Source organism: Clarias gariepinus, chromosome 28 (genome assembly GCF_024256425.1).
Source record: "Clarias gariepinus isolate MV-2021 ecotype Netherlands chromosome 28, CGAR_prim_01v2, whole genome shotgun sequence".
Taxonomy (NCBI): Eukaryota; Metazoa; Chordata; class Actinopteri; order Siluriformes; family Clariidae; genus Clarias; species Clarias gariepinus.
Window position 1 is genome coordinate 19,484,897 of NC_071127.1, and position 26,553 is coordinate 19,511,449.

At 38.4% G+C, this 26,553-nt stretch overlaps 1 protein-coding gene across 1 annotated transcript in view; it reads left to right on the top strand.

The window, feature by feature from the left end:
* The first annotated feature begins 6,644 nt into the window (after positions 1 to 6,644).
* Positions 6,645 to 26,553, top strand: part of LOC128516117 (zinc finger protein 850-like) — a 196,696-nt gene continuing 176,787 nt past the window's right edge. Inside the window, exons 1-2 of the mRNA XM_053490420.1 lie at positions 6,645 to 6,924; positions 8,258 to 9,406. Coding sequence (XP_053346395.1) covers positions 8,327 to 9,406 — 1,080 coding nt within the window. The 5' untranslated portion in view covers positions 6,645 to 6,924; positions 8,258 to 8,326. The remainder of the gene's footprint in view (positions 6,925 to 8,257; positions 9,407 to 26,553) is intronic.

Consider the following 26,553-nt stretch of genomic DNA (forward strand, 5'->3'; position numbering starts at 1 on the left):
GAGAAGAGTTTTATCCAGCCAAGTGACCTCCTGTCACACCAGCGCATTCACACAGGAGAGAAGAATCATCAGTGTCCACAGCGTGGGAAACCGTACCTGTGCTCTGTGGGAAGAGTTTTACACAGCTAGGTCATCTGCAAACACACCAGCGCATCCACACAGGAGAGAAACAGTATCAGTGCTCACAGTGTGGAAAGAGTTTTACTCAGCTAGGCAGTCTGCAAAAACACCAAAAAAACTGCTTGCATGTATTTGTCTGTTCTCCATTTTCATTGTTGTTCTGCTAGAGTTTGAAATCTAAATGTATTTTCTTGTACTTTGATAAAAGTTTAAAAGTCAGCACATGAATCTAACATATTAACATCCACATTATGAAATTCCAGTTTGCTCTACTGTACGTAGATAAGTGAAATTTACAATAAACGTATGTAAACCTTTTGGAATTTCATGTTTTTTCTGCATTCATTTGTCATAAACATTATGTATGTTATATCAGTGAAAAACAAGCTGCATTCATGGAGTTGTGGGCATCATTCATGGCACACAATAACATAATGGTATTTATATATACATTTTATATATTTATATTAAATTATTTAAGTGAAAACACTTGATTTTTTTTCCCTGTTATAAGCAGCACTTCATCATTAACACCTGATTTTTTATACTCCTTAGGTGTACAGTACATGCAGCAAACTGACAGGTGGAATCTTTATCTTTAGAGGTAAGAATAGGGCAGAATTTTTAACTAGGAATATACATCCTTCTCTCATACTCTCTCTAGATACACTTTCCTTCCAAAGTCAGTTTGATCAGGTTATGGCAGTCCTACACAGCTCTATTATAGGGGCTTGAAGCAGTTTGATTAGAGCAGTCTGATTGAGATAAGTTCAGTCGAGTCATATATAAGGTTTGTCTGTGTGCATAAAGCTTTCACACAACTGGCGCTGATTTCACCATTTTGCTTTTCCACCGTTGTGCAGCCTATTTTTAGGCTCTCAGTGTCATTAAAGGTGACGCCAGAGGCCTTCCTTGGTGCAGTCCCACATCTTGCTGAAAAAAGAGTAGGACACTTCATATAGAACTTTTTTGTCCAACAATAAACTAGAAATATTTTCATTCCTAAATGAACTTCATATCCTTTGAGTGATGCCTGCACAACACACATGATGTTATTTCTATCTGTTATCACCCAGATGAGGATGGGTTCCCTGTTGAGTCTGGTTCCTCTCAAGGTTTCTTCCTATTGCCATCTCAGGGAGTTTTTCCTTGCCACCGTCGCCGTCACCCTTGGCTTGCTCATCAGAGACATTTCATTTATGAGTCATTCATCTCATTAATATCTAGACACATTTTTCTCACACATACACACTTCCAAATATTTTTTCTTCTAAAAAATTCTTTCATTTTTGTGAGGCTGCTTTGAGACAATGACCATTGTTAAAAGCGCTATATAAATAAAATTGAAAAAAAAAAAAAAAAGAAATGCTGAGACGCATAGTTAATACTGGCCCATACCTAAACCCAACAGAGATGCTATCAGATGACTTGAAGGAAGCCATACACATGAGACGTCCAAAAAATATGACAGAGCTAAAGCAGTTCTGCCAGGAAGAAATTCTTTAAAAAGAGTCCTGACTAATTGCAGGTCTTCAAAAAGGCCTCAGACCCCAGAGGGTTTTAAAGGGGTTATTTAGGTTACTTTATTGGCATAAAAGATTTAGGAAGAGCAGTGTTTTATCGTTCCATTACCCATCCACAGGTTTATGCACTGCCTGGCCCAAAAAACGGTCACATGCTCTAATATTTCGTTGGATTGCCTTTTGCTTTGATTACATGCATTCCCCATTGCTTGTGCAATGTCACCACATTTATTTAAATCCAAAGTCTCATTGATTTCTCTCCAGGATCTTGTATTGATCATGGGAGAGTTGGGCCGCTATGTAAAGCCTTCTCCAGCACATGCATAAGATTCTCAGTGGGTAAAGGCTGGGCCTGGATTTACTAAGCATTTCAGAGTAGGAAATCACTCCTAAGAGGAAATTTCAAAATGATGCATGCAAAACGGCCAAATGCAAAACTGCTCTGCAGAGCCTCTGGGGGTGTGCCCAATTCCAGTTCCATGTATCCTGGCTTGAAAGTTCTTCCTTGTCCAGGGCTGCTGCATGTACAGTAGGCAATGTTTTATAGTGTAGCAGCTCAGGCAGAGTGAAATGAATCACATTTTAAAAAGGCTGGGATTTAGGAGAATTTTTTTTAGGGAATTATAAACCTTAAGACACATATCCTACATCAGACAATACTTTATTTAACCATACCCTCTTATTGTGTACTACGAACATGATCATTTCTCATAATCAGCTCAGTTCTATTCATTCATCTTTTTGCATATACTGTGCAGTGGTGTAAAAAAGTGTTTGCCCCTTATTGATTTCTTTTTTTGTTACATGTTTGTTACACTTTAATGTTTCAGATCATCAAACAAATTTAAATATTAGTCAAAGATAACACAAGTAAACACATCATGCAGCTTTTAAATTAAGGTTTTTCATTAAGGAAAAAACTAAATCCAAAACTACATAGCCCTGTGTGAAAAAGTGTTTGCCCCTAAACATAATACAGTGCATCCAGAAAGTTTTCACAGCACATCACCTTTTCCACGTTTTGTTATGTCACAGCCTTATTCCAAAATGGATTAAATTATTTTTTTTCCCTCAAAATTCTACACACAACACCCCATAATGACAATATGAGATTTTTGCTAATTTACTGTATTAAAAATAAAACAATTGAGAAGGCACATGTACATAAGTATTCACAGTCTTTGCAAAATTGAGCTCAGACGCATCCTGTTTCCCCTGATCATCCTGTTCCCCCTGATCATCCTTGAGATGTTTCTGCAGCTTAATTAGAGTCCACCTGTGGTAAATTCAGTTGATTGGACATGATTTGGAAAGACACACACCTGTCTGTATAAGGTCCCACAGTTGACGGTTCATGTCAGAGCACAAACCAAGCATGAAGTCAGAGGAATTGTCTGTAGACCGCCGAGACAGGATTATCTCGAGGCACAAATCTGGGCAAGGTTACAGAAAAATTTCTGCTGCTTTGAAGATCCCAATGAGCACAGTGGCCTCCATCATCCGTAAGTGGAAGAAGTTTAAAACCACCAGGACTCTTCCTAGAGCTGGCCGGCCATCTAAACCGAGCCATCTGGGGAGAAGGGCCTTAGTCAGGGAGGTGACCAAGAACCAGATGGTCACTCTATCTGAGCTCCAGAGGTCCTCTGTGGAGAGAGGAGAACCTTCCAGAAGGACAACCATCTCTGCAGCAATCCACCAATCAGGCCTATATGGTAGAGTGGCCAGACGGAAGCCACTCCTTAGTAAAAGGGACATGGCAGCCCACCTGGAGTTTGCCAAAAGGCACCTGAAGGACTCTCAGACCATTAGAAACAAAATTCTCTGGTCTGGTGAGCTCTTTGGTGTGAATGCCAGACGTCATGTTTGGAGGAAACCAGGCACTGCTCATCACCAGGGCAACACCATCCCTACAGTAAAGCATGGTGGTGGCAGCATCATGCTGTGGGGATGTTTTTTAGTGGCAGGGAGACTAGTCAGGATAAAGGGAAAGATGACTGCAGCAATGTACAGAGACATCCTGGATGAAAACCTGCTCCAGCGTGCTCTTGATCTCAGACTGGGGCGAAGGTTAATCTTTCAGCAGGACAACAACCCTAAGCACACAGCCAAGATACAGCCAAGATATGTATCAAAGTAGTGGCTTCACGACAACTCTGTGAATGTCCTTGAGTGCCCCAGCCAGAGCCCAGACTTGAATCTGATTGAACATCTCTGTAGAGATCTTAAAACGGCTGTACACTGACGCTTCCCTTCAAACCTGATGGAGCTTGAGAGGTTCTGCAAAGAGAAATGGGTGAAACTGGCCAAGGATAGGTGTGCCAAGCTTGTGGCATCATATTCAAAAAGACTTAAGGCTGTAATTGCTGCCAAAGGTGCATCGACAAAGTATTGAGCAAAGGCTGTGAATACTTATGTACATGTGATTTCTCATTTTTTAAATTTTTTAAATAAATTTGCAAAAACCTCAAGTAAACTTTTTTTCACGTTGTCATTATGGGGTGTTGTGTGTAATAATTCTGAGTAAAAAAAAAAAAAAAATTTTATCCATATTGGAATAAGGCTGTAACATAACAAAATTTGGAAATGTGATGCGCTGTGAATATTTTCCAGATGCACTGTCATTGGTTGAGCCACACTTAGCAGCAACAACTGCAATCAAGCATTTTCGATAACTTGCAGTGAGTCTGTTACAGCGCTGTGGAGGAATTTTTTCATCTTTGCAGAATTGTTGTAATTCAGCCACATTAGAGGGTTTTCGAGCAAGAATTGCCTTTTTAAGGTCATGCCACAGCATCTCAATTGGATTCAGATCAGGACTTTGACTAGGGCACTCCAAAGTCTTCATTTTGTTTTTCTTCAGCCATTCAGAAGTGGACTTTGAATCATTGTCCTGCTGCAGAACACAAGTTAGCTTTAGCTTGAGGTCACAAACAGATGGCCGAACATTATCCTTCAGGATATTTTGGTACACATCAAAATTCATGGATCCATTTATCACAGCAAGTCTTCCAGGTCCTAGAGCAGCAAAATAGCCCCAGACGATCACACTACCACCACCATATTTTACTGTTGGTATAATGTTGTTTTTCTGAAATGCAGTGTTACTTTTACGCCATACATAATGGGGCACACACCTTCCAAAATGTTCAACTTTTGTCTTGTCAGTCCACAGAGTATTTTCCCAAAAGTTTTGGGGTCATCAAAAAGTTTTGTGGCAAAATTGAGACGAGTTTTTATATTCTTTTTGCTCAGGCTTTCGCCTTGGAACTCTTCCATGCAAACAATTTTTTCCCAGTCTCTTTCTTATGGTGGAGTCATGAACACTCTGCTTAACTGAAGCAAGTGATGCCTGCAGTTCTTTGGATGTTGTTGTGGGGTCTTTTGTGACCTCTTGGATGAGTTGTCGCTGTGGTCTTGGGGTAATTTTGGATGGCCGGCCACTTCTGGGAGGGTTCTCCACTGTTCCATGGTTGTGCTATTTGTAAATAATAGCTCCCATTATGGTTCCCTGCAGTCCCAAAGATTTAAGAAATGGCTTTAAAACCTTTTCGACACTGATAGATCTCAGTTATTTTCTTTTTTTCATTTGTTTTTTAATTTCTTTGGATCTCTGCATGATGTCTAGCTTTTGAGGATCTTTTGGTAGGCAGGTCCTATTTGAATGATTTCTTGATTGCGAAGTTTTGTTTTGACAAGGGGGCAAACACTTTTTCTTTTAATCCAAAACTACATTTGTATGTTTTCCCTTAATAAAAACCTTCATTTAAAAACTGCATAATATGTTTACTTGTGTTATCTTTGACTAATATTTAAATTTGTTTGATGATCTAAAACATTAATGTGTGACAAACAACGCAAAAAAAAAAAAAGAATTAGTAAAGGGCAAACACTTTTTCACACCACTGTAACTAAAGTTGTTCTTAAATTATTTAAATTGTCACTAAACACCAATATGCAATACAATTTAAAGTTGAAGCCAATGCTTATTCAATTCTTGCACCCAATATTACAGCAAAATGATATTTTGTCTCCAAGTTTCTGTTGATTTGCCCCCATGGAACACCATTATTGGTGGTAAGGCTTTAAAATAGTCTATATATTCTTTATTACCTTAATAACTATTTTTTTATACTGTAGAACTGATAACTTTTTTTTTTTTTAAACCCTTGTTCCCATAACGAATAATATTCGTATTTTCTCATATTGTGTGAACCTTCTCATGTCTTAATCACATTTCTCTTTGTTATATGTCCTCAAACCACCTTCTCGCTGCACTTCTTCATTCCTCACATGGTAATACTTCCTATGGCTGGAATCTTTTTATCTAATCGGGATACAGTATGCTAACGTGCTCTACATCATCTGTCTGTCTCCGGGTCTAATTATATGACTAATTCGCTCTTTTCTTTTCTTTTAAACCCGGAACCATAAAATATATCTAAAAATGGAAATAAGTTTTGAAAGATGTGAGGAAATATGTATAAATTATATTGATCAGTTTGTGCCTTGTGTCAAGAAAAAACTCCCTGAGATGACAATAGGAAACGTTGAGGGAGCCCATCCTCATTTGGGTGATATCAGTGTGACTGACAGTTTAGGATGATGGGAAAATCTTTAAAGTTTATATGGATTCCATTTACCTTTGTAGCTTGGTAACAGGTGTGGATGACACAAGGCCTGTGACTGAAAAAAGTAAATACTGTCTTTTGCTGAGAAAAAGTAGATGGAGTAAGCACATGGAGCCGGACATACACATCGAGCAGTGATATCCACCCCTTCACTCATCACTCTCTTAATCCAGCTCTTTATTTATGTGATAACATCAGACTAGAACTCTTTATGTTTAGGCTATTATTATAGAACATTACTACAGGAGGATTAAAACCCATTCGATATTCATTAAGCACGTTGGGTGACTCAGACAAATTAGAAGTGTGTCCAGTAGATGGCGGTATTGCACTGTAAGTCTAATTTACCGCTAACACAAAGAAGAAGAACGAGGTGAAAGGAGAAAGCAGGGAAAGTTGGCATGTTTTTGCGTCTTTACGCCTCCTGCGTCCGCCGTCCACCCGCTTCAGGGTTCAGCGTTATTGTTTTACCTCACGTTGATTATTTTCTTCAGATTAAAATGTAAACAATCCTCTCAGTTTTTCGTATTTTTCCTCAGGTTTGCTGAGTGATGTCGCTAATCGGGTCTACACGGATGGCAGATGTTTAATGGCAGATGTTTACAGTTTGTTTGATGAGAATGAATTAAAACTCTAAGCTTGTTGTGTCTGAGGTAAGTTCAGCTGGAAAGTGCTCGAGGTGTTTAAGAGCAATCTTTAATTGGGATATCTGGGAGTTTTAAATGCACCAAATATATTATAAACATATCAAAATATGTCACATATAACACACTTCCAAATCTTGACTGAATTGTAGTAACATTATATATTATATCATGTGTTTATAATCTACATTAAATGAACTCGATCTTTCAGTGCCGTCTTTACGTTCCACAGTGTCTCAGTCTCTGTCCTACTGTCTGTCCAGGCAGATTTTGTCACAGCATAAACGCAAAACTGTCTGGACAGAATTTGATGAAACTTTGGTTGTACTTAGGTCTCTGCCTGAAGTTAAACCTGTGAATGGCAGATTATAAACCGCGTCAAACTGTGGGCACGTCTTAAACCGACTGCTGGACAGAATTTAATGGAGCTACTACTTTTGCGATATCTGCCTGAAGTTTAACCAGCACCATAAATTAAATCAACTTGTTAAGTAAAAGCGTTGTTATGAGCCAGATTCAATAATAAACTTTAAAATAAGCTCAGTGTAAACAAACACCTGCACCAATAGATATTAGTTATGAGTTTTTTCGGCTGATGGCAAAAGACATTCCACTTTAATTTAATTTCTTTGTATTAATATGTTAGACAGACAGTTCTGCCGTACAGAAAGACACACAGACATTTACGTGAGCTTCAACCTGAAACAATAATATCACTGTTTACATTAAAGATCAGCAGATTATTTTTAACTTTAAACTTTTCAAGTCTTTCTACAAACTCTTTGACCATCAATGACGGTTACTTCTGCTAGCATTTGATAAAAGCCTGATTAAATAAAGACCTCAACAATAATGAAACAATTTTAATATTTGGAGGTTTGGTCACGGTTTTCGGAAGGGATTTTTTCCTGAAGGTGGAACACTGAGTGTAGATAAACTGATGAGGTTTAGACAGCTAAAAATAACAGAGAAAAACAGGAGAATCAACAATAAAGCTGAATTCTTATCAATAAAAAAAGGCTAATCATGATGACATAATGTGTGATTATATATTGTAGATGTTTGAAGTGGAGCAAAATTGAATGTGTTAATTTAACTAAAGCTGCTTAATGAGCCTTAAAAACCATATAAAATACATATACAATTTAAAAAAAAAGTTCCCTTTTTTAAAAATCATTGCTATACCACTATAGACATCTGCTCATTTGCATTATTAATTTTCATGTGAACAAGCTTATTGGCCATGTACTCATAATGCTGAGATTTTTTAGATTTAAAACCTATACTTAAACAAAAGGTTATTTGCATTTACAGTATTTTTCTTTCTTTCTTTTTTTTTAAGACCACAATAAAACCATCACCCTCTTGCAAGTCTTCTCCTGCCTCTCCTGGTGTGTCCACTGTCCTAAATATGAGCTCTACAAACACATCAAGCGATGGCCCTTTTAGTAGTAAGAAAACATTATCTGGTACTAAGACCTCTTGCAAAAAAATAAAGGACCAAAATAGTGGGACGAAATTAAGTCAACAAAGTCATCTGGAAACACACCAGCGCAGTCACACAGGAGAGAAGCCGTATCAGTGCTCACAGTGTGGGAAGAGTTTTACTGCTGCTGGTAGTCTTCAAACACACCAGCGCATTCACACTGGAGAGAAGCCGCATCAATGCTCACAGTGCGGAAAGAGTTTCACTGCTGCTGGGCAACTCCTGAGACACCAGCGTGTTCACACAGGAGAGAAGCCGTACCAGTGCTCACAGTGTGGGAAATGTTATAGCCAGCAGCATAATCTTAAAACGCATCAGCGTTCTCACACAGGAGAGAAGCCGTACCCCTGCTTACAGTGTGGGAAGAGTTTTTCTAAGGCTGGTGCTCTTCGAACACACCAGTTCATTCACACAGGAGAGAAGACGTATCAGTGCTCACATTGTGGGAAGGGTTTCTCTTCATTGGGTACTTGTCGTTCACATATGTGCATTCACACAGGAAAGAAGCCGCACTCCTGCTCACAGTGTGGGAAGAGTTTTATTACGTCTAGTAATCTCCGAGCGCACCAGCGCGTTCACACAGGAGAGAAGCCGCATCAGTGTTCACAGTGTGGGAAGAGTTTTACTACTTCTAATGCTCTTCAAATACACCAGCGCATTCACACAGGAGAGAAGCCGTATCAGTGCTCATATTGTTGGAAGAGTTTTTCTTTATTGAGTACTTGTCGTTCGCATATACGCATTCACACAGGAGAAAAGCCGTACCCCTGTTCACATTGTAATAAGAGTTTTACTACTGCCAGTAATCTCCGAAAACATGAGCGCATTCACACTGGAGAGAAGCCGTATCAGTGCTCACAGTGTGGGAAGAGTTTTACTACTTCTAGTGATCTCCGAACTCACCAGCGCATTCACACAGGAGAGAAGCCGTATCAGTGCTCACAGTGTGGGAAACGTTTTACTCAGCTAGGTGCGCTTCAACAACACCATCTGATCCACAAAGGGGTGAAACCGTAACACACAAACACAGTGTGCGAAACATTTCTGTAATACGATTAGGGATGTCCCAAGCACTTTTTGTCAGACTGAGTACAAGTTCTTCCATTGAGTATCAAATGTGCTTGAATCCCCAAACTGCTTGGCATGGAGAGTGACTCTATGGGGTAATATGCTAATCGGTACTTCTGATGTACTTTCTTACGCACTTAATCTTTTTTCTTTTGTTTTTAGAGTGAGGAAAAATTGTTATATAGGGTAATTCAAAAAAGAATGAACCGATTTTATGACTAACTGCTTCAGTTTTAAAGCATAATTATCGAATAAGTCAGTGAGTTATCTAGTTTTTTGAATGGCTGCCACCTTAAACCTTAAATATTGAATAGCAACAGTGATCCAATCAGTGGGTTGTGATTTGCTGATACACATCTGGGAGGAATTCCCTTATTGCATTGATGTTGCCCGTGCTGTAGGTGGTGGTCACAGTGAACACTTGTAAGACAGGAAATAAAAGTTGATTGCAAGTAGAACACTTTGTGACTTGACTGGAGTTTTGTATTACTTTTCCTTAATAAAATACTGCGTAGTGAAATCGGTTTATTCTTTTTAAATTACCATGTATTGCATGCAGCTGTGCTTACTGAAAAGTCATATACGTGTAATTATATACACATCCTTACACAGTATATCATGTACACTGATCCATATTGTGCAGGTTCTCCATGTCTCCTCACGGCATAAATCCACAGAACCTCTGGAGGTGTGCTGTGGTGTCTGGCATCAAGACGGTGGCAGCGGATCCTTTGGGTGCTGTGGAGGGCGGGTTGGGGCCTCTGTGGATAGGACATGTTTATGGGGCAGCTTTGCCTGCTGGGCCTTGTGTATGGCGGCCTGGATTTCATTGCATGTTTCTGTGCCTTTTTATCATGGGCAGCATTGACTTTGTTGATTTGTCCTGTATCTTTTCTTTGGGATTGGAATGGATGGACTGGCTTTTGGTTCCCACAGGCATGGGTGAGCTTTGGTTGCCCATAATCCTGTTACCAATTTACTATTATATAATTGATAATCAATTTGAAGGTTTTATTGTCATGTGGTGTTAATGTTATGTAATATTTTAGTAATTTAATGAGTGACATGACAAATTTTAATTCTTCTGAATCAATGTGCATGCATGTATGTAAGTTTTTTTTTTGTTTTTTTGAAGGGCCAAAGCACTATAACATCAGCCCTATGTCATCATAGCATGTGAGGGCCCTCTTGTTCTTCTAAGGATTTTTTTTTCCATCATCCATGGCTTTTAGGGGGTCTTAACATGCTTAAAATGTCATGGAAATCGTCAGACAGGTTAGAATCTGTTGTCATTAGGATTCCTGAGAGTTTGCGACCCGGGCATGGCATGGGGGCCCTCACATGAGATTTTGATACGTAGCTCATGCACACTTGCATGTATGCACATGGAACCCGGTACACATTTTGACCTTAGTGAGCTAAACAACTTTCGCATTGCATATCATAGGTTCTCTCAACAAAATGTCATTGTGATTTTGATGTACTCCTCCTAGGGGATTTATACGATCGCCACCAAACTGGGTCTATGTGACCTCAATACACTGAGGATGCAAAATTGCGAAGGGATTTTTGAAATCTTAAACCTTTGCTGAAAAGTGGTTAATAACTTTGTTTGACATTATATTGGATGACATCAAATTAAGTGACACCAGATTGAGTGACATCATAGTGTGATGTTTTTTTCCAGCATTTGGGTCTTTTTGGAGGTCTAATCATAAAATTTCTTCTTTAAATTATGCCATATTGGTATTACTTTAAACGCATGTGTGCACTGTGCCCACTTTCTTTCTGGTGTGTCTGGGGGCGATGGCCAAGGTGCCAAGGTCATTGTTGCTTGCATATTTTATATATAAATTGACTTGAAAACCAACACAAGTTCAAGACATGTATGAAGATTTTCTGTGTCAAAATTAAAGTTAAAATATAATATAAAAAATGGCAGTGTAATGATGTATGAGAATTTACATTTACAACATGTACATTAGTGATGCGCAGGTCGGGTATATCATTGACCGTAAAAGTAAAGCAGGAAAAATATATTTTTTTTGTGCTGAAACCTCAGCTTATTCTACATGGCATACACTCATGGGATCATAACATTGTGCTGCTCTCAGATCATGTTTTTTAAAATGTAACTGTTAAGAATCTATTAGTTTGAAAAGGTCTACATACCAAAAGCTAGTTAACATTTATATAGTGCAATCCCTGCTCTAAGGGCTCTTGTGTATGTAAAAATAGGCTAAATTGTCAGTAACATTGTGTGCTATTCCTGCTTTACTTTCATGGTCAGTATTGTCACTACTGTATTTTAAAGTTTTTTTTTTTTTGCACTTCTGCTAAGACATAAAGGAGGGCGGTAGCTCATTTTCATTAAAAGCTACAGACTCTGCAACAGGAATGTTAGACTTCCATTTAACAAGTTTAGATTTTAGTTAATACGATCATCTAAACAAATGTATCATTTAAACAGTCAAAGTTTTCATGAGATAATTGTCACCACGTTGTGATGTATTTTATTTTATAGATATAAAATATCTACTGCTCCTATTGTTTTGTAGTTAACAAAAAAATCATGCAAACTTGACTAAACAAAAACAAGGTAAGATTGACTAAATTTGATAAAAACTAACAGGTACCTTTATCCCAGGACTAGGACTAAAATAACACTACTTTCCTTGTATAAGCCCATTTCATTATGGCATTTGATGATTTTTTTACTCAAAGAATATCACCGCAAATAATTAATGATATAACAGTCCTGTTATATAGTCTCCTTTGTAGCTCTTTATTACTTTGAAAATGGAGTTCCCACATCCATCAATATACTGTACAGGTACCTGTCTGCCTTTTAAATTAAACTCCTGTTAGCTGCATTAGCTTGTTTTACTTCCGTATGATGAAGTACATAACAGTCTTATTAATAGTGCCAAGCATCAAAGCTCTTCTCTGTTTTGGCAGCAAGGTGGAAAGATTGGACTTCTTTTAGATATCTAAACAGCTGATTCACTGTCTTCTTATGAAATTAAAGTCCTACCTCTTATCTAAATCAGCAATTTAATAAAAAAAATTTTTTTTTGTGTGCTTGTTAAAAATATTTTACCCACCCCAACTCCCCAAGAGTGTCATAGTATTCTTAGTCTTTGATGTAAAAAAAACCTTTGTAAATTCTAAATAAGGCAAATACTGTAAATGTGTATGTCCATGTGGATGCAGCAAGGAATCTGGATTAGCATTAGGCTGTGTCGCGCCCGGCTAATTCCTTAGAGAACAACATGAAGGACAAATGAAAAGGGCAATAGGAATTTGCTGTCAAATTAATACACCAAAAATAAACTGACATGTTGATTGACTACTACATATTTACATTTAGAAGACACTCTTATTCAGAGCAACTTACATTTTTATCTCATTACACATCTGAGCAGTTGAGGGTTAAGGGCCGCGCTTAAGGGCACAACAGTGGCAACTTGGTGGTTGTGGGGTTAGAACCTGGGATCTTCCGAACCGTAGTCCAATGCCTTAACCACTGAGCTACACCTGGCCTATGGAGCTATATATGTATTGTGGTGTGGGCGGGGCGGTGACTGACGACCAGCATGCCTTGCGGGGATGTCGGTGTGTTCACCCTGATGGGGAAGGGTGTTTGGGTTGGTGGCTTCGGCCCTGTTTGTGTGGGTGGGGGGTGATGTATGAAATGTGCTCCAGTTCAGGCTGATGCTGAATTGGATGTAGGCTCCTGAGTGAAGGTGCTGCTCATGCCATACCTGCTGTGTGCCTAATAAAGTACTCCCACCCATTGCATTGGGCAGCAAATAAGCTCACTCGTCTCTCCAGCATTCTTTCTGGCGTAAAAATGCTACAATATATATATTTATGTTTTGAGTAAAATCATGATAAAAATAATCTGACCATAGCGAGTTTCAGTATTAGACAAATGAAACCTCAGACAAACCACAACAATACTAAGTGTGGAATATCGTATCTGCTGGTTATAAAGGTCAAATAGTTTTCCCATGTTTAGTTCATATTGTGGCGTGGGCGGGGTTTCGGGTAATAACCATCATGCTTTGCGGGAGGGACTGTTTATGTGTTCACCGTGTTGGGGAAAGGTGTTTGGTTTAGTGGCTTCAGCCAGGGTATGTGTGATAGGGTGTTCTTCTTTTAAGCTGTCTCATGTGTTCGTGTTGTGAGATTGTGTGCTTAAATAAAATACTCCCAGTCATTTGCATTGCGTTCCAGGTTCCGGTATTGGACGCGGCGCCGACACCGGAGCAAGCTACTAGTGCCAAAGCACTATAACATCAGCCCTATGTCATCATAGCATGTGAGGGCCCTCTTGTTCTTCTAAGGATTTTTTTTTCCATCATCCGTGGCTTTTAGGGGGTCTTAACATGCTTAAAATGTCATGGAAATCGTCAGACAGGTTAGAATCTGTTGTCATTAGGATTCCTGAGAGTTTGCGACCCGGGCATGGCATGGGGGCCCTCACATGAGATTTTGATACGTAGCTCATGCACACTTGCATGTATGCACATGGAACCCGGTACACATTTAGACCTTAGTGAGCTAAACAACTTTCGCATTGCATATCATAGGTTCTCTCAACAAAATGTCATTGTGATTTTGATGTACTCCTCCTAGGGGATTTATACGATCGCCACCAAACTGGGTCTATGTGACCTCAATACACTGAGGATGCAAAATTGCGAAGGGATTTTTGAAATCTTAAACCTTTGCTGAAAAGTGGTTAATAACTTTGTTTGACATTATATTGGATGACATCAAATTAAGTGACACCAGATTGAGTGACATCATAGTGTGATGTTTTTTTCCAGCATTTGGGTCTTTTTGGAGGTCTAATCATAAAATTTCTTCTTTAAATTATGCCATATTGGTATTACTTTAAACGCATGTGTGCACTGTGCCCACTTTCTTTCTGGTGTGTCTGGGGGCGATGGCCAAGGTGCCAAGGTCATTGTTGCTTGCATATTTTATATATAAATTGACTTGAAAACCAACACAAGTTCAAGACATGTATGAAGATTTTCTGTGTCAAAATTAAAGTTAAAATATAATATAAAAAATGGCAGTGTAATGATGTATGAGAATTTACATTTACAACATGTACATTAGTGATGCGCAGGTCGGGTATATCATTGACCGTAAAAGTAAAGCAGGAAAAATATATTTTTTTTGTGCTGAAACCTCAGCTTATTCTACATGGCATACACTCATGGGATCATAACATTGTGCTGCTCTCAGATCATGTTTTTTAAAATGTAACTGTTAAGAATCTATTAGTTTGAAAAGGTCTACATACCAAAAGCTAGTTAACATTTATATAGTGCAATCCCTGCTCTAAGGGCTCTTGTGTATGTAAAAATAGGCTAAATTGTCAGTAACATTGTGTGCTATTCCTGCTTTACTTTCATGGTCAGTATTGTCACTACTGTATTTTAAAGTTTTTTTTTTTTTGCACTTCTGCTAAGACATAAAGGAGGGCGGTAGCTCATTTTCATTAAAAGCTACAGACTCTGCAACAGGAATGTTAGACTTCCATTTAACAAGTTTAGATTTTAGTTAATACGATCATCTAAACAAATGTATCATTTAAACAGTCAAAGTTTTCATGAGATAATTGTCACCACGTTGTGATGTATTTTATTTTATAGATATAAAATATCTACTGCTCCTATTGTTTTGTAGTTAACAAAAAAATCATGCAAACTTGACTAAACAAAAACAAGGTAAGATTGACTAAATTTGATAAAAACTAACAGGTACCTTTATCCCAGGACTAGGACTAAAATAACACTACTTTCCTTGTATAAGCCCATTTCATTATGGCATTTGATGATTTTTTTACTCAAAGAATATCACCGCAAATAATTAATGATATAACAGTCCTGTTATATAGTCTCCTTTGTAGCTCTTTATTACTTTGAAAATGGAGTTCCCACATCCATCAATATACTGTACAGGTACCTGTCTGCCTTTTAAATTAAACTCCTGTTAGCTGCATTAGCTTGTTTTACTTCCGTATGATGAAGTACATAACAGTCTTATTAATAGTGCCAAGCATCAAAGCTCTTCTCTGTTTTGGCAGCAAGGTGGAAAGATTGGACTTCTTTTAGATATCTAAACAGCTGATTCACTGTCTTCTTATGAAATTAAAGTCCTACCTCTTATCTAAATCAGCAATTTAATAAAAAAAATTTTTTTTTGTGTGCTTGTTAAAAATATTTTACCCACCCCAACTCCCCAAGAGTGTCATAGTATTCTTAGTCTTTGATGTAAAAAAAACCTTTGTAAATTCTAAATAAGGCAAATACTGTAAATGTGTATGTCCATGTGGATGCAGCAAGGAATCTGGATTAGCATTAGGCTGTGTCGCGCCCGGCTAATTCCTTAGAGAACAACATGAAGGACAAATGAAAAGGGCAATAGGAATTTGCTGTCAAATTAATACACCAAAAATAAACTGACATGTTGATTGACTACTACATATTTACATTTAGAAGACACTCTTATTCAGAGCAACTTACATTTTTATCTCATTACACATCTGAGCAGTTGAGGGTTAAGGGCCGCGCTTAAGGGCACAACAGTGGCAACTTGGTGGTTGTGGGGTTAGAACCTGGGATCTTCCGAACCGTAGTCCAATGCCTTAACCACTGAGCTACACCTGGCCTATGGAGCTATATATGTATTGTGGTGTGGGCGGGGCGGTGACTGACGACCAGCATGCCTTGCGGGGATGTCGGTGTGTTCACCCTGATGGGGAAGGGTGTTTGGGTTGGTGGCTTCGGCCCTGTTTGTGTGGGTGGGGGGTGATGTATGAAATGTGCTCCAGTTCAGGCTGATGCTGAATTGGATGTAGGCTCCTGAGTGAAGGTGCTGCTCATGCCATACCTGCTGTGTGCCTAATAAAGTACTCCCACCCATTGCATTGGGCAGCAAATAAGCTCACTCGTCTCTCCAGCATTCTTTCTGGCGTAAAAATGCTACAATATATATATTTATGTTTTGAGTAAAATCATGATAAAAATAATCTGACCATAGCGAGTTTCAGTATTAGACAAATGAAACCTCAGACAAACCACAACAATACTAAGTGTGGAATATCGTATCTGCTGGTTATAAAGGTCAAATAGTTTTCCCATGTTTAGTTCATATTGTGGCGTGGGCGGGGTTTCGGGTAATAACCATCATGCTTTGCGGGAGGGACTGTTTATGTGTTCACCGTGTTGGGGAAAGGTGTTTGGTTTAGTGGCTTCAGCCAGGGTATGTGTGATAGGGTGTTCTTCTTTTAAGCTGTCTCATGTGTTCGTGTTGTGAGATTGTGTGCTTAAATAAAATACTCCCAGTCATTTGCATTGCGTTCCAGGTTCCGGTATTGGACGCGGCGCCGACACCGGAGCAAGCTACTAGTGCCAAAGCACTATAACATCAGCCCTATGTCATCATAGCATGTGAGGGCCCTCTTGTTCTTCTAAGGATTTTTTTTTCCATCATCCGTGGCTTTTAGGGGGTCTTAACATGCTTAAAATGTCATGGAAATCGTCAGACAGGTTAGAATCTGTTGTCATTAGGATTCCTGAGAGTTTGCGACCCGGGCATGGCATGGGGGCCCTCACATGAGATTTTGATACGTAGCTCATGCACACTTGCATGTATGCACATGGAACCCGGTACACATTTAGACCTTAGTGAGCTAAACAACTTTCGCATTGCATATCATAGGTTCTCTCAACAAAATGTCATTGTGATTTTGATGTACTCCTCCTAGGGGATTTATACGATCGCCACCAAACTGGGTCTATGTGACCTCAATACACTGAGGATGCAAAATTGCGAAGGGATTTTTGAAATCTTAAACCTTTGCTGAAAAGTGGTTAATAACTTTGTTTGACATTATATTGGATGACATCAAATTAAGTGACACCAGATTGAGTGACATCATAGTGTGATGTTTTTTTCCAGCATTTGGGTCTTTTTGGAGGTCTAATCATAAAATTTCTTCTTTAAATTATGCCATATTGGTATTACTTTAAACGCATGTGTGCACTGTGCCCACTTTCTTTCTGGTGTGTCTGGGGGCGATGGCCAAGGTGCCAAGGTCATTGTTGCTTGCATATTTTATATATAAATTGACTTGAAAACCAACACAAGTTCAAGACATGTATGAAGATTTTCTGTGTCAAAATTAAAGTTAAAATATAATATAAAAAATGGCAGTGTAATGATGTATGAGAATTTACATTTACAACATGTACATTAGTGATGCGCAGGTCGGGTATATCATTGACCGTAAAAGTAAAGCAGGAAAAATATTTTTTTTTTGTGCTGAAACCTCAGCTTATTCTACATGGCATACACTCATGGGATCATAACATTGTGCTGCTCTCAGATCATGTTTTTTAAAATGTAACTGTTAAGAATCTATTAGTTTGAAGCTCCGTGCCCCGTCCGCCAGCGAAGCGACCTACAGCTGCGCCTGCCGGCCTACAACGGCGCCGGCGATCCCCACGCGTTCATCGCCCAGGTAGAGCTAGCCGCCAAATTCGCGGGCTGGTCCCCGGCAGAAACAGCCGTCCGGGTGGCCCTCTCGTTGGAGGGTGACGCGCTGCGGGCGTCGCAACCCGCGTGCGGAGCGCCTCTGAGCCACTAGGGGCGTTCGCCATGGACCTGCGATCTCTCGCGCGCCAGGGCTACCCGGATTTCGGACACGGCCAGCAGGAAGAGCTGGCTCGTCGCGCGTTTCTTCGGGGAATCCGGCCGTACCGGCTTCGCGAGCACCTCCGGTTAGCGGCACTTCGCTGACTAAGACACTGCGGCGGTTGCATGCTCGGTTCTACTGGCTGGGTTGTCATACCGACAGTGAACTTTTTGTTCACAGATGCGATGTCTGCACGGCAAAGAAGGGCCCTACCCAGCGCTCGCGAGCACCCTTGCAAGACTTTTGGGTGGGCGCGCCCATGGAACGTATGGGCGTGGACATTCTGGGGCCGTTTCCCATCTCTGATCGCGGGAATCGTTATGTGCTGGTGGCCATGGATTACTTCACCAAGTGGCCGGAGGCGTTCGCTGTTCCGGATCAGAGCGCTTCCACCACGGCTCGAGTGCTGGTGGATGAGGTGTTCAGTCGATTCGGCGCCCCGGAGCAGTTGCACAGTGATCAGGGGCGTAACTTCGAGGCGGAGGTGTTTGCGGCGGTGTGCGAGCGCCTCGGGGTGAAAAAGACCCGCACCACGCCCCTGCATCCACAAAGTGACGGCCTCGTGGAACGGTTCAACCGAACACTCACCACCCAACTCGCCGTGCTTACCAGCAACCGGCAAAAAGATTGGGACGAGCATTTGCCACGACGACTGCTGCGTTAATGTTCGGTCGCGAGTTGCGCACGCCTGTGGATCTGGTGTTCGGGCCCCCGCCTCAAGTGGATTTACCCACGAAACCAGGTTTGGATTATTTTTGTTCATTAAGAGACAAACTGTTTCGTGTCCACGAATTGGCGCGTAGACACTTGGCGGACGCCGGGGTTAAGCAGCGCCGCGTGTACGATACTCACAGCCGGGGGCGCGACTTTGCTACTGGGGAGCAGGTTTGGGTGTATTCCCCCGGAAGGAAAAGGGGACTCTCACCTAAGCTTATGTCGCACTGGGTGGGCCCCTGCACGGTCGTCGCACAGCTCTCTGATGTGGTCTACCGGGTGCGGTTGACGGGGCGCATTCAGGTGTGTTAACATAATGCCAAGAGGGAAAGACATAAGCAGTCGTCTTAGAGAAGCAGTTGTTTCTGCTTATCATACTGGAAAGGGTTATGAAACTATTTGTTTACTATTAAGTTCACTGTTCTACACTGAGAAAGATTTTTCTACATCTAAAACCTACAGGCCTCACCGGGCATGTTAAATGTTTTTTTAATGTCAATGACAGGACAAGTGGAAGAAGACTAAACAATTACAGTTTGTATTGAAGGGTTGCCAGAAGAAAGCCTCAACATTAAAAGCGGTTGAACCAACTTTTACACATGGTTGTGGTTATGTACACAACCATACAACATTTTTGGACATACAACTTCCATTTCATAGTATTTCCGTTTTTTTTTTTTTTTATTATTATTGTTTTTTACACTGTAAAACGATGCAGAAGGCATTTAAAATGTACAATAATCACTTTTGAACAGATGATGTCCACTATTTTTGCTCTGTAAATTCATGGCTCTAATCTGAAGTGCTGTTAATTGGTGATTTTTGAGACTGGTAACTCAAAGCAGCAAAGGTAAGTCATGAGAGCCAATGGTGCTTTATGGGTTTTGGAAATGCACTTGACAATACTGTTCTTGCAAGAACTTTTGCAGAACAGGTGGCCTTCCTGTATTAAACTATCAGTTGACTCTTGTTACTTATTAATTAATTATAATTTCATGTGTTATCTTATAGTTTTAAAATATCCAGTATTGCTCTAGAATCGTGAAATAAATCACCAAACATTGAATAAAAAGGTGTGTCCAAACCTTTGACTGGTACTGTATATTGGGGTATTTAAAGTGAAGTAGTTACGAGTATGGCTAACTTCGATAGTCTTCACTCATTTACTAATTGTAATTTACTGCATTTTTGTACAATCATTTGTTTATAGTTTATGCCTGTTACCACTATACATAATAGTCTGCCCTTAGCTTAGTCATCAATAAATAGCACACTGTTTAAAAACAAAACAAAAAACAACAGGCAACAACGTAAAAATGTTTATTAGGTCGCAGAGTTTTTTTTTTGTAAACTCAACTTTTAGATCGAACAGTGATCTGCATGTAACAAGAAAATACAGGGTCTATTTTGCTTAAAAGTCAGTTAAATACCTGGATAACACCAGATGCTTATCAGTATCTTCATGCTTCTCCAGTAGATTTAAAAGGCCATCCCTCTGACCCAATTCTCCACAGCAAAGCTCTGATTAAAGAGAACAGGAAAAGTCTTTTGAAAACAAATATAAATACATTTTACAGAATATCTCGTTATGATAAAAATAAGATTATTAAGTTATTAATGAGGCTATATCACCAGAGTGTGTAAAATAATGATGGGTTAAAGCTACATATTGTCTCATATTCATAAGTGTTTAATATATTTTTTTATATAAAATAATGGTACCTGTTGTCCCAACAAATGCCACAGTAAGAGGTAAGTTTTGGTCTTGCTTTCCTGGGCTGGTCTTCATAAGAGCCAGTTTCATCATGTTACTTAATGGGTTTTGCAAATACACTTGACAATACTGTCCTTGCAAGAACTGTCCCAGAACAGCTAACCTTCGTGTCTTAAAACAACAAGTGACTGTTGTTGTTACTTTATTTACATAATTTTGAAATCTCCAGTATTGTTTTAGAATGTAGGAAATAAATTACAAAAAAAAAAAAAAAAAACATCTGTTCACCCGCACTACATCTAATAAACTAATAAAGACATGAAGTTAGAACCAAAAATCTCAAATTTGGACTAATTATATCAAAGGACAGTTTTACAACCATTTTATGTCTATTTCTCGGCCAGAGCAACTATCTTCTTTTTGTTCTTCCAAATTAATGTTTCTTTGCTGCAATTTGACCTTAAAGGCCTGACTCATGAAGGCACACAATTGCTGGGAAAAATACCACAAATCTTAAAATATACCATAAAAATCTCCCAGTTTTACAGCCTCTTTGAGATAATTATGTCACCACATTAACATGATTATGTTGTGATGTACTTTATTTTATACATAAACCATTGCCAAACACATTAAACTAACAGGTGAGGCAAATGATTGCGACCCATAGGAGATATCCCTACAACAGCCCAAGTGTGTAAATTCATATTGTGGCATGGGCGGGGCGGCGGCTGACGACCAGCATGCCTTGCGGGGATGTCTGTGTGTTCACCATGTTAGGGAAGGGTGTTTGGGTTAGTGGCTTCGGCCCTGTTTGTGTGTGTGTGATGTGTGGAACGTGCTTTGGTCTATGCTTAAGCTGACCTGGAGGTAGAGTCTTGTGTGAATGTGCTGTTCATGCTATACATGCTGTGTGCATAATAAAGTACTCCCAGCCATTGCATTGGGCAGCAATTAAGCTCACTTGTCCTTTCTGGCGGTAAAATGCTACTACTGTGTATATATATATATGTTGCAAAAGCCTGTATTGTCCATACTGCTTCTGTTGTTTTGTAGTTAACAAAAAAATCATGCAGCAGTTGTTGTGATGGTTAAAAAGAAATATAATTTATATATACATAAATTAGATAAAAAAGTACATTTTAAATGTTAAAATAATTATTTAGTGAAAAACCTTTAAAATGGTTTTGGCTAGACTAGATTGACTGGTAATTACTAATAATCTTATTGTTAAAATGTTATGTTTTCATTGACTTCTACTAGACTAAAATAATTAAGAATTTTTCAGACAAAAACTAGACTATAGTTTGTCCAGAAAATGTCCAGACTTTTAGTTGACTAAAACTTGACTAAACAATAATAGGATAAGATTGACTAAATATGATATTTAAGATATTTGGTTTTTATAAAACTAACAGGGACATTTATAAAAATGTATTTATTAAAAATAACACTACTTTTCTTGTATAAGCCCATTTAATTATAGCATTTAAAAAAAAATATTTTACTTAAAGAATAGCACCTCAAGGGCTATTGACTTAATACTCACTGTTCCTCTGCACAAGTCAACTGATGGTCTGCAGCACATTAAGAAGGCAAGAAATATCACAAATCAACTGATAAGGCATACCTGTGAAGCAAAAATAATTCCAGGTGACCACCTTGTGAATCTGTTTATAGAATACCCTGTGTGTGCCAAGCTGTCATCAAAGCTAAATGTAGCGACTGGTTAATCCAGTAAAATAAAATAAAAAATAAATAAATAAAAAATGAAATACGTACATACATTTTCCCCACTTTGCCCTGACTTTGGCCCAGCAACATCGCTCTGCTCCACTTTAGCACACACAACAAAACTTCAAGAAAAACCCCAGTTTCAGTACTCGATAAGTTAAGGGATATAAAAATGTCCATGTTAGTTTGGCTTCAGAGTCGCTAATGATCAGCCATGATTGTTATATCGGTTAACTTATCTGTATGAAAAGCGAATTGATTAGATACCAGGTCATTTTAACACATCACTCCCAAAAAAAAAACCCTTAATAATAATAATAATAATAATAATAATACAGAGCTTTTACCCATCATTAGAAATATTTTACACTCTCTGGTGGTATATACCCCACTGAAAAAAAAAATACACTTTAGTGTATTACAAATATATTGAAATCCTCGATCGTGCATTACAAAACGAAAAGTTGTACCATCAGTTATATATAAAATAATAATATATAAAATGTATACTAACATCATGCTTTTGCCAAATTTTGGAATTAAACTTTATATATACTTCAAAATAACTGTATTATGGTAATGTAATTATTACAGTTTTCAGGGCGGTTTGCCCTGCGCCCAACCCTTCTCATTTGGCACTTGGGAACTGGCAACGGTGGAGGTCTAGACCTCCGGCTGAGAAGTTACAGCCTCACCCAGGAACCGAACCAGCGATCTCTGGATGATAGGGCGAGCAGTTTACCACTGCGCCACTCGAAGGCCTTGTATTATAGTACACTTTCCAAAAATATATTATTGGAAAATATACTTTAAGTGAAAGGTTGGTCTAATTTCCAAAGTATACTTATTTAAACTTGTTTTTCAATGTATTTTTGGTATTTAAAAAAAAATGCTCAGAATAATCATTGTACAAATGTACAGAAAGTATACATTAGAATACAATTTTTAATATTCAGTAGTCTCAGTATATTATCAGTTAAATATAAATGTACTTTTTCATATGTACTTATATTTAGTGCACTACTCTCTCGTGCGCACGCGCTTTTAGACTCGTTTTTGCACGCTGACTCTTTCCCATGCACGCTCTCAAACTTGTTTTTGTGCGCTGAAATCACTTTGCCCGTTCAAGATAAATTATTTTTATCTGAGTTACCCTCACACTCTTCTATGAGATCACTGTCATAAAGTGACACTTGCACAAACTGCAGCAGCGTTATAACCAGAAGTATAACAGCATGCTACTGCTGCAATAAAAATGTACTCTAAAAATGTACAGTATATTAATCATGTGTTTGTAACACAGTAAAAATAGCTGTAATGTGCTTATAATTTTATTAAATATAAAGTATACTTACATTTGATTAATCCCTGTCAGGTATGTACGTTAGGACACACACAGCCGTATACTTAAAGTTGTTCCACTTTGGCACACAAAAGTTTACCTAATACACTTAAAATTGTGCTTTTGTACAATCTAATTACAACTTAAATACACTTAGTTCAAAATTAGTTGTTCCAAAATAGCAAACCTACTAATCATTAGTCTTCTGCTAGCATTGCTTGGATTTAATATACTTAGCATACCTTTTTTCACTTGGGTAGCTTTTAAAATATATTTTATGTTTATCATAACTAGATATTGAGTGATGCTTGGCATTTTGGAGCGACTGGAGGAGTGTAAACAAGCTCCTACTACAAACTGCTACAAGAAGTTGCAGTGGTGTAAAAGGGGACTGTACTGTAGTCTTTGAGGGCTTGGCTGACTATGCAACAGCTAGACAAGGTGATTGGTCATATGTGTGCTCTGAACATTGAATTCCAAAAGGACTGGACATACACCTATTCCCAAGTAAAAAAAAAAGTATGCCAAGTATATTAAATCCAAGCATATTTAAGTAAAAATAAACCAAATTAACCTGCACTTTCCCTTTGAAAAGAATCGCGACAGAGCTGTGTAGAGCAGAGAGAAAGAGTGTGTGTGTGTCCGTGAAGGTGAAAGTAGGGGTGGACTGTGTGTGTGTGTGTGTGTGTGTGTGCATGTGTGGCACGGTGTCCAGACACAGAGCAGGTTGAGCCTTAAGCATAGAGAGAAAACAGATTTTTAACCTCTCTAATGAGACTTGCTTTTGCTATACACGCGTGCTGTACACACACGCATACAGACACAAAATAAAAAGTTTTACGCACACAAGTGGTCACAGTGTTATAGTAAACAGTACATGCGTGCATGGATTATACCAGTAAGAGACGCGCACTAAGACCCAGCAGGGGAGACGATTACCCACAATTCTGTCCATTAGAGAGAAAAAAACGTTAGCTCAGTTGTGATCACAAAAACGCTTTTTTCTTTCTTTCTTTTTTTTTTTATAGTGTAGAGTCACTCTTCACACCAAGCTGTTTTGGGGGTCGCCCACTTGTATAGCAATTGCAGATTTCTTTTATGACAGCCTCCAGACATGGGAGATTTCGAAAAGGTTCTGTTCATATTTATTTTGGTACATCATCAGGTACAAGTACTTAATGGAAGTTTGACGAAAAGTGGTGTCTGGACATCTTTAATTTTAATACATTAAAGTTTCCCACACAGTGTTATTATTTGTGGATTAGATGCTGTAAGTTGCTGGAGGGCACCTTGCTGAGTTAAATGTTTCCCACACTGTGAGCACCAATACGGCTTCTTTCCTGTGTGAATGTGTATATCCGAACAACAATTACTCAATAAATAAAAACTTTTTCAACAATATAAGCGCTGATACGTCTTCTCTCCTGTGTAAATGAACTGGTGTCTTCAAAGAGCATCAGCCTTAGAAAAATGTTTAAATTCTTGTCCAGTTGATAGTTCCAATTTGGACAGCCAGATCTTTGAGCCCTTTGATTATCCTGTTTTTGACCCTTACAATGGTGATATTGATCCTGATCAGAATTTTTTTTCTTCATTTGATGTCTCCAGTCTTTGTCTTCGTTATAATGAAACCCAGTTTAATGATTTATGTGCTTCTATATCTGGTAACATTTTTTCTACTTTTCATTTGAATATTAGAAGTCTTCAGAGAAATTATGATAATTTTATTCATTATTTATCTTCACTTGGGCATAGTTTTTCTGTTATAGCTTTATCTGAAACATGGCTTACGGAGGACTCTAAAGAAATGTTTAAAATACCAAAGTATAAATCAGTTAATCGTGTTAGAGCAAACAGATCTGGGGGAGGGGTATCTTTGTTTCTTGAGGAAAATTATGATTTTAAAATTAGGGATGACCTCACTTTAAAAACGGATCAGGATGATGTAGAGTCACTTTTTTTGGAGCTTTTTAGTGCTTTTCATGGAAAGAATATAATTGTTGGAGTTGTCTATAGGCCACCTCATTCTATTATCAAAGTTTTCAATGAAAGCCTGCTTTATTCACTTGATTGTGTTAACAATAAGAAAAAGCCTTGTTATATTTTGGGGGATTTCAATATGAATCTTTTTAATTATGATACAGACACTTTGACTGAAGATTTTCTAAATGTTCTTTATTCTAGTTATTTTTTTCCACTCATTAATAAAGCTACTCGAATTAAAGAAAAATCTGCAACTTTGATAGATAACATTTTATGTAATTCCTTAGGTAAAGTAAATAAATCTGGTATTCTGTATTCTGATTTGTCTGATCATCTCCCTATATTTCAGTTATCTGTGACTAAAGCAAATGGATACAAGAATACAAACCAAGTATTGTTTATAAGAAATATGAGCGCTGTAAATATTGGTAAGTTCAAGGATAGGCTTGACAATACTTTTTGGGGTGATTTATATGAGGAGAGAAACGCAAATTTAGCATATCAAAAGTTTATGAGTATAATTTCTACTAATTTCAATGAATGTTTCCCCATGGGTAAATTGTCAAAAAACAGAATACAGTTTTAAATAGACCTTGGTTTACTGTTGAACTAAGGAAACTGTTAAAGAAAAAGAATAAACTGTATAAAAGGTATGTTTTAAATCATACTCCACTTACTTATGCTGTTTATAAATTAGCAAGAAATAAATATACAAGTTTAATTAGGTCTACGAAAAAAAAGGTATTTCAGCAGTGTATTTCTTAAGTGTTCAAATAATGTTAAATCTACATGGAAAGTAGTGAATCAGTTGCTTCAAAAAGAAAAGGCTACCAATGATTTACCCTCTGTTTTTCAGAATGGTGATGACTATTTAAGTA